Source organism: Suncus etruscus, chromosome 13 (assembly GCF_024139225.1).
Source record: "Suncus etruscus isolate mSunEtr1 chromosome 13, mSunEtr1.pri.cur, whole genome shotgun sequence".
In the NCBI taxonomy this organism is placed as follows: Eukaryota; Metazoa; Chordata; class Mammalia; order Eulipotyphla; family Soricidae; genus Suncus; species Suncus etruscus.
The window spans coordinates 62,550,773-62,563,004 of NC_064860.1; the positions used below are offsets into that span (position 1 = coordinate 62,550,773).

Below are 12,232 nucleotides of genomic sequence, written 5' to 3' on the forward strand. Positions count from 1 at the left end.
TTTCTTCCGTAGATTCAAACTGAAGTTGAGAAGGACGATGCATATTTGAGCACTGAAGTTTTATGCTATTTTCTCAATTTTCTCAGGGGTGCCAGTTCACTTTACCAGCTCAGAATGTGGAAATTAAAGTGTAAGGAGGAACAGAAACCTTGTAAATCATGACCTCTAGACAGCAAAGACTACTATGACTGCACTGTAACAGGATTTGTGACTAGAAGAATGAGATAGCCTCAGTAAATAGGTCTTAAAGTCTATTTAAAAGAGAGTTAAGCAAGAACTCACACCAGTAAGGTTGATCAGATGCACAGTCTTGGGCCATCTGAGATGTCCACCTCCTTTCTTCCTTTCACCCAAAATAAGTCAACAAAATCATGCATTACAATTGAAATATTAGAGGCTAGGTGTCGTTAAAACAAAGCCTGAAACATCTGCTCAACTTTCTTCCATTGCACAGTGCAGGAAATATAAATAAAGGTAAATGACATTCTCAAGGTTACATACCTAAATCTGGTTTTCCAAATCTATTAAAATCACATCTACTAGACCCTGGTCTCTCCAAATAGAATACTCTATCTCCAAAGCATGATGTGACACTCTTTCAATATTTGATTTTTTAAAAAAAATACAAATCTTCCTATTATTTCCATTTATAATACTTTAGAAAGAAAAGGCAAGTCTTTGAAGGTCACTGGAAGTTGAACATTTAATAATCGCCAGTAATGTACAAACAGTCCCACACTGAGCCAAATTCTGGAAGATGAAAAATGGAAAAAATGCGGATTCAACCAGTGTCTGTTGTCGACACACAACCCTGAGATTTTTCTTGTTTTAATCTTACAGTCTAAAGTCGTATTAGAATATACATGTCAAAAAGATGCATATTGCATGTTAGGCTGTTCTGACTGAAAGCTATTTGTCTTATATGAAAGTTCTTTTCTCAAGAAATCAAGAAGAATGACTTCTATTTGTTGATAAGATGGGGAGTTCTGATGATTCGGCACCATGTTGCTGCATGCTTATTTTTATCTATTCTCTATTCTGTGAATCATATCTTCTACACCCATGCTAAAGATTAAATGCACAACCTTCATGTACTCTGAATGATAAAGACCTTGAATATATAGTTTCATAAAACTAAGATATTATTAAAAGCAAATGGATGTCACAGGCACAGGAAAAAAGTAGTTAGTTTTAGTGTGTCTATGCGGGGGGGGGGGGGATGGGACATGCAAAATTGGTTGGAATATTATGGATGTATTTCCTTTTGATCTTTGAAAAAATGTCAGTTGGAGGACATTAATATTCCTAGTTTAGGGCTACATAGCAACACAATCTGTGAACTTGGAAAGAGCTAAGCAAGCACCTGTTTGGAGAAGAATGAAAACTTTGCAAAATGTAGAAAATGCCTCAAGTCCCATGAGTCTTTGCTATCTCTCAAGACACCAAGAGGATAGCAGAACTGAAGGAAGGGACTGAGACAAAAACAAGAACTCCAAGCCCTACAAGCAAGCAATTTTTTTAAATCTAAGCTCCAAATAGGTAACATTGTCTCCATATGGACTTTGAAAACAGATAAATTAAACATTTTAGGTCACAGTTTAACAAGAGTGGAAGAAGCTTCTCCTATTGGTGACAGAAGGGCTAGCAAATGGCATTTGAGCTGATCACAGGATTACCTGTGAGCCAAGAGGATGACTTTGGAATTTTGCAATCCCAGCAAGACCAGCACATAGATATTCTGAATTTACTCCTGTATTGCATTAGAACTGAGCAGAATTAGGTCACTGCTCCCTCAACTGGGAATTTAGATGAGGTTAGAAAAAGAAAAATTGGGGTGAGACTTCGCTCTGGAAGGAGCAAAAGAGCATAATCTGTTTATTTTGTGCATGCTAGGATTTCTCTATTTATCATCTGAATTTAAAAATGGCTTGTTTGCCTTGAGTAAATATTCCCAGCAAATAAGAACAGGAAATAAGGAATGCATGTGTGTGTTTGTGTGTATGTCTGTGTGTATAAAAGACAAAACCTTTTGTCTTACTGAGAAGTGTTACAAGTAAGATAGCTGCTGTTTATAGTAACTATTTTCTCTTTATTCTGCACTGTTCATTTTTTCCACATTTAGAAGCATTTGGATGTGTCTTAAAATTGATCCTGTGCAATGTATACAATTGCCCTTGGTAAAAATGGGTGATGCAAATATCTTGTCCTCCCTTTAGCACAGGCATAATTCAATTTTAAGAGAGAAAGAAAAAACTTAGCAACTGAATAAGTAAATTGTTCTAAAATCTGTAGATCTTATACTTTGGATAATGGCAACCCATAGTTGCCCTGTGCAATAAGAAGGAAGGGGGATGGGAAGGTTTTGTGCCAAGCTGTTGTTACCAGCTGTGGTCACAGCAGCCCTCATTGCTCAACTATCCCCAGTTGTGCTTTTTCCCCGTGCCTACCTGCCCCAAACGATGCAGGGCAAATGGCAAAGCCCAGTCAAGAACTTGGAACATGAACTGCCAGCAGGGGAGATTTTGTACTCCTGCCAAGCAGCAGTCCTGCAGTTGGCTGACTAGCAATGCCACGGTTGCCTGATAGCCTAGCCCCTGACATGAAGACCTGGTGTTTCCAGCTCTCTTGCCATATGATTCAAATTTAGACTCAAGTTATCATTTTAGAAGAAAAATTATGTTAAGTATTCACATACAGAAGGTAAAGTATGTAAATAGGTCTTTGAGTCTGATACATATAGAAATATGCTCTCAAAATCTAGTTTTGATCATAGATACTGGACTATAGGCAATATAGTTTATTTAAATTGCTTTTTGGGGTTCTAACCTCTGTGATTTCTTTCATGAAAAAATACTACATTTTATAAAATACATAGAACGGGAATAGGGACATTTTTACTCTTTCACCAGAGAAAAAAATTCATAGAATTTTAATTCCAGTCATGGAACTTTAAACAGAAAGAACACTACATTATTTATCTTGTACTGTGATTATGTATTAAGTATGACTTTTATAATAATAACATCACCAACAAGATCAGATCTTTTATTACCATGTATGGCCACCCACTCATAGTCCTGTGCTTTGAATTGAGTGGATAGTTAACAATTGTTGTATAATGAAACATGGTTAAATGACAAATGATGAGATATGTAAATAGATAGCAAACTATTTTTCTTATCATAAACTTAAAGTCTGCTACAATGCCACTAAGGCACAAAATAAATTTTAAACAGGCATTTGCCTATTTGTCAAAATTTATCTTCTGTACATGCTAATATGTGTGCAGGAGTGTAAATGAGAGCATTTTGTTGAGGGCAGTAAAGAATAGATGATCCAATCTGTAGATATGTACACTTTGGTTTGCACACTCTATCCAGAAACTTCAGTACTAAGGAATTTCTATCTTGAACATGCAAATGAATAAAAATATGAACTGATCTAGCTCATAGTTTTAGCTAAAAACCTACCATGAATTCTGTCATTTACTAAGTCCTTACTAACAAACTGTAGAAATAGAAAACGAATTAGAGATTCTCAGAATGGAAGGGATATGGTGGAAATGGGTGGGGGGGGCTTTCACTGGTAGATCAGAGGAACTCTGCCTCTGGACAAATAATTAGAGCTAGAGTAACTTGGAAGCTGTCTGAGTTTGAGTTTGGGTAGCTTGGTTGGAGCTACAAAATAAAGTTCAGGTTTTGAAGTATTCACAGATGTTTAGTTCTAGTTCTTTGTTTCAAAAGGAAAAAAAGAGTATTAAGATCTTGGGGCCAGAGGGATAGCACAGCTGTAAGGTGTTTGTCTTGCATGCTGCTGACCTGGGGCAGACCTGGGTTCTATCCCTAGCATCCCATATGGTCTACTGAAACTATCAGGTGTGATTTTTGAGGGAAGAGCCAGAATAATCCCTGAGTGCCACCAGGTGTGCCCCCCCCAATAAAAGAGTATTAAGATCTCAAGTGCAATCCCAGAGTTTTTATTGTGCCCATAACAGTATTTGGGATGTCTACACACAGAGACATATACACCAATGCTACCAGGCAAGACCCAACCCCACAAAGGGGAGTTGGCACAATTCAAAGATCCCCAAAGAATCTTAATTTGAATGCCAACAGAATTATTTGTTTGATTGATTTTCATTTATATTTTCTTTAAGTTATCTCATGACATTCTTATAAAATGTTTCTTAAAATGGCTCATTAAACATATATTCTCTTTTTTTGTTTTTGTTGTTTGTTTATGGGTCACACCCAGTGGGGTGTGAGGATTTACTCCTGGCTTTGTGCTCAGAAATCACTCCTGGCAGGCACAAGGGACCATATAGGATGCCTGGAATCGAACGTGGGTCTGTCCAGGGTTGGCCACGTTGCAAGGCAAATGCCCTACTGCTCAGTGCTATCGCTCTGGCCCCTAAACATATATTTTCTATACTCAACTAAATTGCTTTCATTTTTAATATTTGGCTCAAAGAAAAAGTGGCTTCATGCCAAAGAAACTTTGAGTTAATAAACATAGGAAAGAAAATAAAAAACAAGTGTAGTTTACATTTTTATTAAATCTTCAGCTTTCAAATAGACAAATATAGAAGGATTCCTTTGATCATAAAATATTTTGCCAGAATTAGGAACTAGTTTATTTTCTTTAAATATTTCTTTACTTTAAATATAATTGAGATTGAATAAATGTCACAATCCCAATATAATCATTTTATAAACAATTATAAACTAGTTTTTGTTTTGGTCTTGTGGCACATTTTTTGTCCCACAATAACCATCATAAAATTTAGAACCTGTTATCTTACATAATTACTAAAATTTTAGTAAGAAATAAAAGTATTTTAATATTTGAATTAGTTTTTATTTAATTTTCCAAATTTTATTTAATAACAAAAATTTGTTTTCTTTATTTTCCTTCCTTCTTTCATTCCATCCTTCTCCCTCCTTCCTTTTACTCTTTCTTCTTCCCTTTGCTTCTTTCTTCATTCTTTCTTCCTTGCAGTCTTTCTTCTTTCTTTTTTTTACTCTTTTTTTCTTTCTCATTTTTTATATTTCTTCCTTCCTCCCTCCCTCCCTCTCTCTTTCAATGTTAGGAACACATCCAGCTATTTTCAGGACTTATTCCTGGCTCTGCTCAGTGATTACTTCTAGTGGGCTGGATGGCCACATATAGTAGAGGTTTCACTGTGTGCAAGGCAAGTGCCTTACTCTCTGCACTATTTCCCCAATACTTACCTTTTTCACAGCATAGACTACAAAACTGTTTTTGAATATAGAGCTATATTCTGAGATTTCTATTATGCAAGCTTCTAGCTGTCAAAGGCACTCTTTTTACAAATTATGTAATAATTATCCAGTCTATTCAGAATTTTATAACCAGGAACTTTGAAAAGGGGTATCATTTGAATGTTTTTATTTGGTGAAGGGCCTCCAAACTAGTTCTCAGTGGTCTCTGGACCACTTCATGGGATACATAGCCAATTAGGTCAGTGGTTTAATGACAAGATCAAGGCCTTGTTATGCTGGAGACCTACAAAATCACCCTGACTATGCTAGGGGAACTTCAGGGTTACACCCCTATGGTGGTCAGGGAGCCACATAGTACCTGAGTTCAAATTCGGGTCTCTGTGGGGCAAAGCCTGTGACTCTTACTGGTCAACTCTCTGTGCCACCAGCCCTAATCTATTTATTTCTTATTAAAGCCAAATATATAATACTACTCATGACCTGATTACAATAGAGAAAAACTATCCAAATATGGAGTTTTCCATTTGTGAATTATGTGCATATATATGTTTTCATATTAATAAAAGAATATATATTACATGCCGTCATTTTATGTCCAAAACAATGCATTTAGACATCTATGGATTGTATGTAATCTTGTAAGCGAACTGTTTCTTTTATTCTTTTTTGTTTTTTGGAGGAGGACACATGGCAGTGCTCAGAATTTACTCTGGGCAGGCTTAGGGACCATAGGGCATGCTGGGAATCAAACCCAGGTAGACCCTATAAAAGAAAAAATGCCTTACCTTCTGTACTATGTCGTGGCCCCCCAAACTGTTTCTTTTCTTATTGTGTTACTTCCTAGTTAGCCCAAACTAATAGTTTCAGTATGTAGGTAGGTCAGTTAGTTTTACTGTATCCTGGAATAAAGGAACTTAATGACTTACAAAGAAAATGAGGGTGTATAGTGTGAATTAATTCACATCTCAAAGAATTACCCAGACCACACCTAGCTTTGTGCAGATACCTTGGTCATTAGTGTCAGATCTAAAATAAAACAAAGAAGAGGTCCATATTGATCTTCCATCTACAGTAACTTACCGCCATCTAACCTTTATTTCTATGGGGTAACATAACAATATGCCTTTTCTTTTTATAGTCAGAGTTGAGGGGCTCAGCCGCTCACCTGCCTGGCATGATTGCAAGCCTGGTGTGAAGCATTTGAGGAGACACAGTTGTGCTTTCTTTTCACTAAGAAATCATTTAGCAAATCACTGCTGTTCTATAAATTACCATGCTGGGTCACTTTCATACTGAGAAACTATTTCCTTTTTCCATAAAAATTGCAAATGAGAGATTTTTGACACTAAATAATCTGTATTTAAGGCAAACCAATCCCTCGAATTTAAAGAATGTGATATGGCAGTTCTTGGGTGGAAATGAAAACAAGTGCATTTTTATTTTACGAGGCTGTCTTTATTAAGGCAGCTTTCTGTGCATTGTTATTTACAATTTTTTAAGATATTTTGAGGCTTCTGAAGATGAATGAACTAATTTGCATTTTTGAGCAAAAGAGCTAATTTTGGAGTTTAGTATTCTTTAGATTTTAGATCCCCATAGTTGGTAACCAACCTAAATGAACATATCATTGGTAGTAAACACCTTTTATTTGCCATGTCCTATTTAGGATGTCAGTTTAATGCAAAATAACTCAGTTCTTTTAATTTTATGTTCAGATAACAGGCTCAAATATAATCTGGGGGAAATTTGACCTTATCTCCAACCCATTTTGACTTAGGTCACACTCCTACTTTGGTGATCATTGCTGATGTGGCAGGAAGCTTATAAAAGGACTAATTCCTCTGGCCTTTTCCAGAAACACTTGTATAATGGAACACAGGGCTGGCTCATTTCATTTCATTTACTTTGCAATAAGAAAAGCAGAGGAAGGAGAGTAAGGTTTTCCTCAGAGACTGGGGTCCTATTTCAAAGCTGCCTTTTCATAAAGAAGGGCTTAGAAACAAAAGTGAATGACTGATACACACACAGACTAATGAATATTAAGTGGATTCCCCCAATTCTAAAGATTCTCCTGAAAAAAAAAAACAATAGCAAAAATTGTAAATGGCAGTTATTGTTTTATACTAACCATCTCCACAGACCTAGCCCTAGTTAAACCATCACTCAACTTAAATGCCTGATAACAGAAAGCACAACTAAATAAAATGATGAAAGATATTTAGTAGAATGGTATAATTGTGGTTTCACTATTGTAAATCCGAGCTTCCAAGAGGTTAGAAACCGCATCTTGATGCATTTGAAGATGATAGACTCAATTTTATTCATTTTTAAGCCTTCCTCAACTTGAGCTCTTTACCTAAACCAAAACAAAATATAAATGACTACTTTTTAAATTTCATCATGGATAGTGCAACACTAGCACAATTTTAGATACATTGAAGAGAAGTGAATTCATTATATATAGGATGCCTTAGGGCACCAAGGCTCAATTCTCTTCTGTAACAAAAGTTGATAACAATTGGATACACACTGGACTGTAAAGGAATGTTGGCAAGATCTGGTGTCTAGAAAATGCACTTAAAGGCCAGAGATGTGTTTTAAATTAAAAAGACACTGGGTAGATTTTCTAAAGATAAATTGCTTATCATTATAACAATCTATTGGGAAAAATTATACAATTGCTTCCTTTTAAGAATTTTGAATTCGAGATTTACTTTTACTGGAATGTGATAAATAAAAAAACCCAAAACATTATTTCTAAAGGCAGAAGTTCCACCATGAAACACACATTCTTTTTGTCTTCCAATGACCAAATGAAGAAGGCATGGTGCTAGAAGATAAAGGAGCAAGGCATGCCAAAAGACCTAAGAGATGGAAAGTCTAAGATCCATTTTGCTTATGAGGAAGCCACTGCAGAATAGAGTACTAGAAATACCTTTCTTGTGTCAGGAAAGACAAAGCAAGAAATTTCAATTGACAAGAACACTAAAGAAAAATAATTCTGAAGAAGAAAACCCTCTTAAAGTGCTGCTTAAGAAATTTAAAGATTAAAAAAAAGAAATTTAGAGATATCTTTTGTTATATTTCCTATATGAATTTTCATTTCTTAAAAGATGACTTCAGACTTTGGAATACAGCATTGATGAATCAAAATTACCATCTAAACAAAAGCAATTCTTAGGAACTATAGACATAAACATAATAAATAAACAATATTTGTAGGAAAGATATAGTGAAATGTGTTTTACTATCAAAAAATACTTGGTTTCAAAACCTGTTTTTCTGATTCATGTAAACAGTAAACTTCTGGATACTTCAAGTTTTGTTAGTTAAGGTCCAAGTAATTGACGTCCTAGTACAATATTGTTCCCTGAAGAGATCTTTTATTCATTAATTCACATTATCATGATTTGAGAATTATTCACAAAGATCTCTGTTGACTTGGATTGTACATTTAAACTACAAATGGTTTTTCCTAATGTTACTTTAAGGAGTATTTGGACAAGGCATCAGTCACACTGTGAATACAATCTGCTTTTTCTGGCAACTTATCATTAATGTAAAATGAGAGCCCATATTGATCTTCACTTCTACTAGCAGCTCACATGAATTCCATGAAACTGCAAGTGAGCAAAATAGGGCAAACTTCAGTGGTTCAAATTCTTGAATACAAATATTTCTCTTATAATGAATAAAGATATTGTTTATTTACAAAGGTTTCAATTGTAATACAGTCAAGATTGGAGTGCTGAAACAGATAAATGAGTAAATGCATAAATAAAATTATTCTTGACTCTGTCTAACTGCTGCTTTCTTTTCCCTTTACAGCTATTCAAGAAGAAGAAAATGAGTCTGGGCCCTTATCCTTAAGTCCAGGAACCTCCTTAAATAAGTCACAGTTAGATGACTGCCCAAGGGACTCTGGTTGCTATATCTCATCAGAAAATTCAGATAATGGCAAAGAAGATCTGGAGTCTGGAAATCTGTCAGACATGGTACAGCAGATTACTATCACAGAGCCAAGTGACTGAACAGATATTCTCAACTCTGTGGCCTCAGACACACACTATTTTAACTCTTTTTGAGCTAAAAGTCTTCGTTTTGTATCCAATAGTATCTAATAGATACAACTTAAAGTAAAAACATGTTTTAATCTGCATGATTGTACTTAAAAGTTCATCATTTTTAACATCCCCAGATTTTGTAAATAATATAGTTATTATTTTAAATGCAACATTACTATTTTATTTGCTTGTATTTAAAATGTATAAATAATTGTAAGCCTTTGATATATATGACACATGCTTATTTGACTTTATAAGTACAAGGTGATAAATTTTTCAAAAAATTTAAAAGAACTCCCTTTTCTCGTATGTCCTAGCTTTAGGATTATGTATACTACTGAATGAATAATAATGGCACACTGATAATTTAAGTAAGTGTCCTCTAAGAAACATTTACATTCATTTTCGTATTTATTGAGATAATGTAAGTTCATAATAGGAACAAGTTATTCTAGCCTATTACAGTATTTACTAATTGTTGTTTGGTTATTTATTGCTCTTTGCTATTAAAGTATAGGTAGCAACATATTGTCAATTTTGACTCAGTAAAACTAGTTTTATTTATTATATAGATGTTTCATTTTAATTGTAAATATTTTTAATTTGAAGATACTCTGATTTTAATAATATATATGTATACTTCTACTTTCAAGATTCGTGTCACTTAAGGTATTTTTGTATTAAATCTTTGTACATAGAAACTCCTAAAATACACTCATGGTCAAATCATGGAAATGCTTAGGCAATATCATATTAGATGCGGAAGATAAGACCTAGAGAAATCATGCACTCAGTCCATTGTGCTATTTCTCTGTCCCTTAGAAATAGTATTATAATGAAACTTTATTTATAGTGAAACTTTATATATGCAACATATATAACTTTTTATATATGCCTAAATGAAATTATCTCTTACATTCACCCAATTTGTCTTTTGAAACTCGGATACTTTATGTAAGTTTCTGAATTTAGCTTTGTAATATATGATGTTGTAAAAACAAAATGCCATATATTAGAAAACTTTATATCAGAAATTTATTTTCTACCTTTATTGGAGGCTAGATATTAAAAATAATATTGTCAGAATTGTTGGATTCTGGTAAGGCCTCTATTTCTAGTTTGCAGACAGCTACATTTTCACTTGTCTTCGCATTTTAGAGAGACAGCAACTTCTGTGGTATTGTTTTTTCTTATTGTCTTGCTAATCTTACAAAGAAGACCCTATTCTCATGAGTTCATCAAAATCTTGTCATCTACAAAAGTTTTGTCTTTAAATAGAATGACAGAAGAGTTAAAATTTGGGGATGGAATATGGGAAAACTAACAGTCTGAACCATTCTTGTAATCTAAACTTCAATAAATCTAAAACTTGACTTTTACTTTTATTGTCGTGTCTTTTTATTATCACTACACATATATCTTAAAAGGTAACAATATCCCTAATATTTTCAAAAGTAGAAAACCATTTTCATAGCAACTTATATCTTTGTTGTAGAACTTATTATATATTTTATCTATTTGTATAGCATTTACCCTTCCAGGTAACAATAACCCCCTTGTTATAGAGGTGATTTTTGTTTCAACTTTTAAATCTATGGTACCTGGTATTTTATGAGATCCAAAATGGGCATTTAGTAAATTATTGTTCTTGTATAATGTATAGTTATTTGTGTATGTGCTTGATTTTGTTATTTTTCTTTGGTTGGGGCCTCAGGGGTTATACCTGATAATGCTCTAGAAACTATGCAGTGCTGAATCAAACACAGACCTCTTACATGCAAAACATATGTTTCAGCCTAGTGATATATCTCTATGGTCCTTCAAATTTACATTTGAATCAAACTATAAGTAAGTACAATGAAAATTCTCTATTTATTTATTTATTTATTTATTTATTTATTTATTTATTTATGGTTTTGGGGCCACACCCAATGATGCTCAGGGGTTACTCCTGGCTGTCTGCTCAGAAACAACTCCTGGCAGGCACGGGGGACAATATGGGACACCGGGATTCGAACCAACAAACTTTGGTCCTGGATCGGCTGCTTGCAAGGCAAATGCCGCTGTGCTATCTCTCCAACTGCCCCATATATTTAAATAAAAACTAATACCTTAGGAAAAACCAGGAAACCTCAGGCACTACTTTCATATAGGAGGACACTGTTATATTCTCAATCTATAGATTTGTTAGGATTCATGATATTTAATTCTTTATGTAATACTGAGTTCAGGATATCTGTTTACTTCCTAGATGATATTTTGTTTTCCTCATGGCCCATTCTTGTTACAGTTAGCCTTTGTGGACACAATTGACCACTATTTTAAAAATTTTTCCTCAATTTGCTGCTTCAGTGAGATCAAGAGAGTATTGTTTATTTATGAAGATGCCAGGAAATTGCAGGTTTGAAGACATCTAAGGAACTGCATGATTGTAAAATACTTAAAATTGCCTGTAAATTTACTCAACCTGACTTCAATCCCTTCAAAATTGAAGATCTAGTACTCAGTCAAGGATTTAGGGAAACACTTTTGAGCAGAGTGCTACAAAGGCCTTGAGGACACTGACACAGCAGGAGAGAGATTAGAATTTCTTTGAAAAGAGAGTAAGGAAGTGAAGACATGCTTAGGAAACTAAATGCTCAGGAAGAATAATTCAATCACAGGGCACAGATCTGAAAAGGACACGTGTTGTAAAAGTATAAGTCACTAGGAAAAGTTAAAGTATAAATCACAGTAGAAGAGTTGGTGTTTGTTTTTTAACCTACTTAATAGTCAATGCTGTTCTAACCTTAGCTCCCTCAGTTTTATTGTTGTTTGCTTTTCTCTTTACAACAGGAAAAATTGAAAGGGAAAGAAATAGTTTATCCAAGGTCATGTGCAGTCCAGGGAATTTGGACCTGTGGCTTTTGGCTGGGAAAGTCTGAG

The 12,232-nt window shown here is 34.4% G+C and overlaps 1 protein-coding gene across 1 annotated transcript in view; it reads left to right on the plus strand.

The window, feature by feature from the left end:
• Window positions 1-9,274, plus strand: part of SAMSN1 (SAM domain, SH3 domain and nuclear localization signals 1) — a 200,970-nt gene extending 191,696 nt beyond the window's left edge. The window contains 1 exon segment of the mRNA XM_049785584.1: window positions 9,072-9,274. Within this exon segment, the coding sequence (XP_049641541.1) occupies window positions 9,072-9,274 (203 nt within the window).
• The last annotated feature ends 2,958 nt before the right edge of the window (window positions 9,275-12,232 follow it).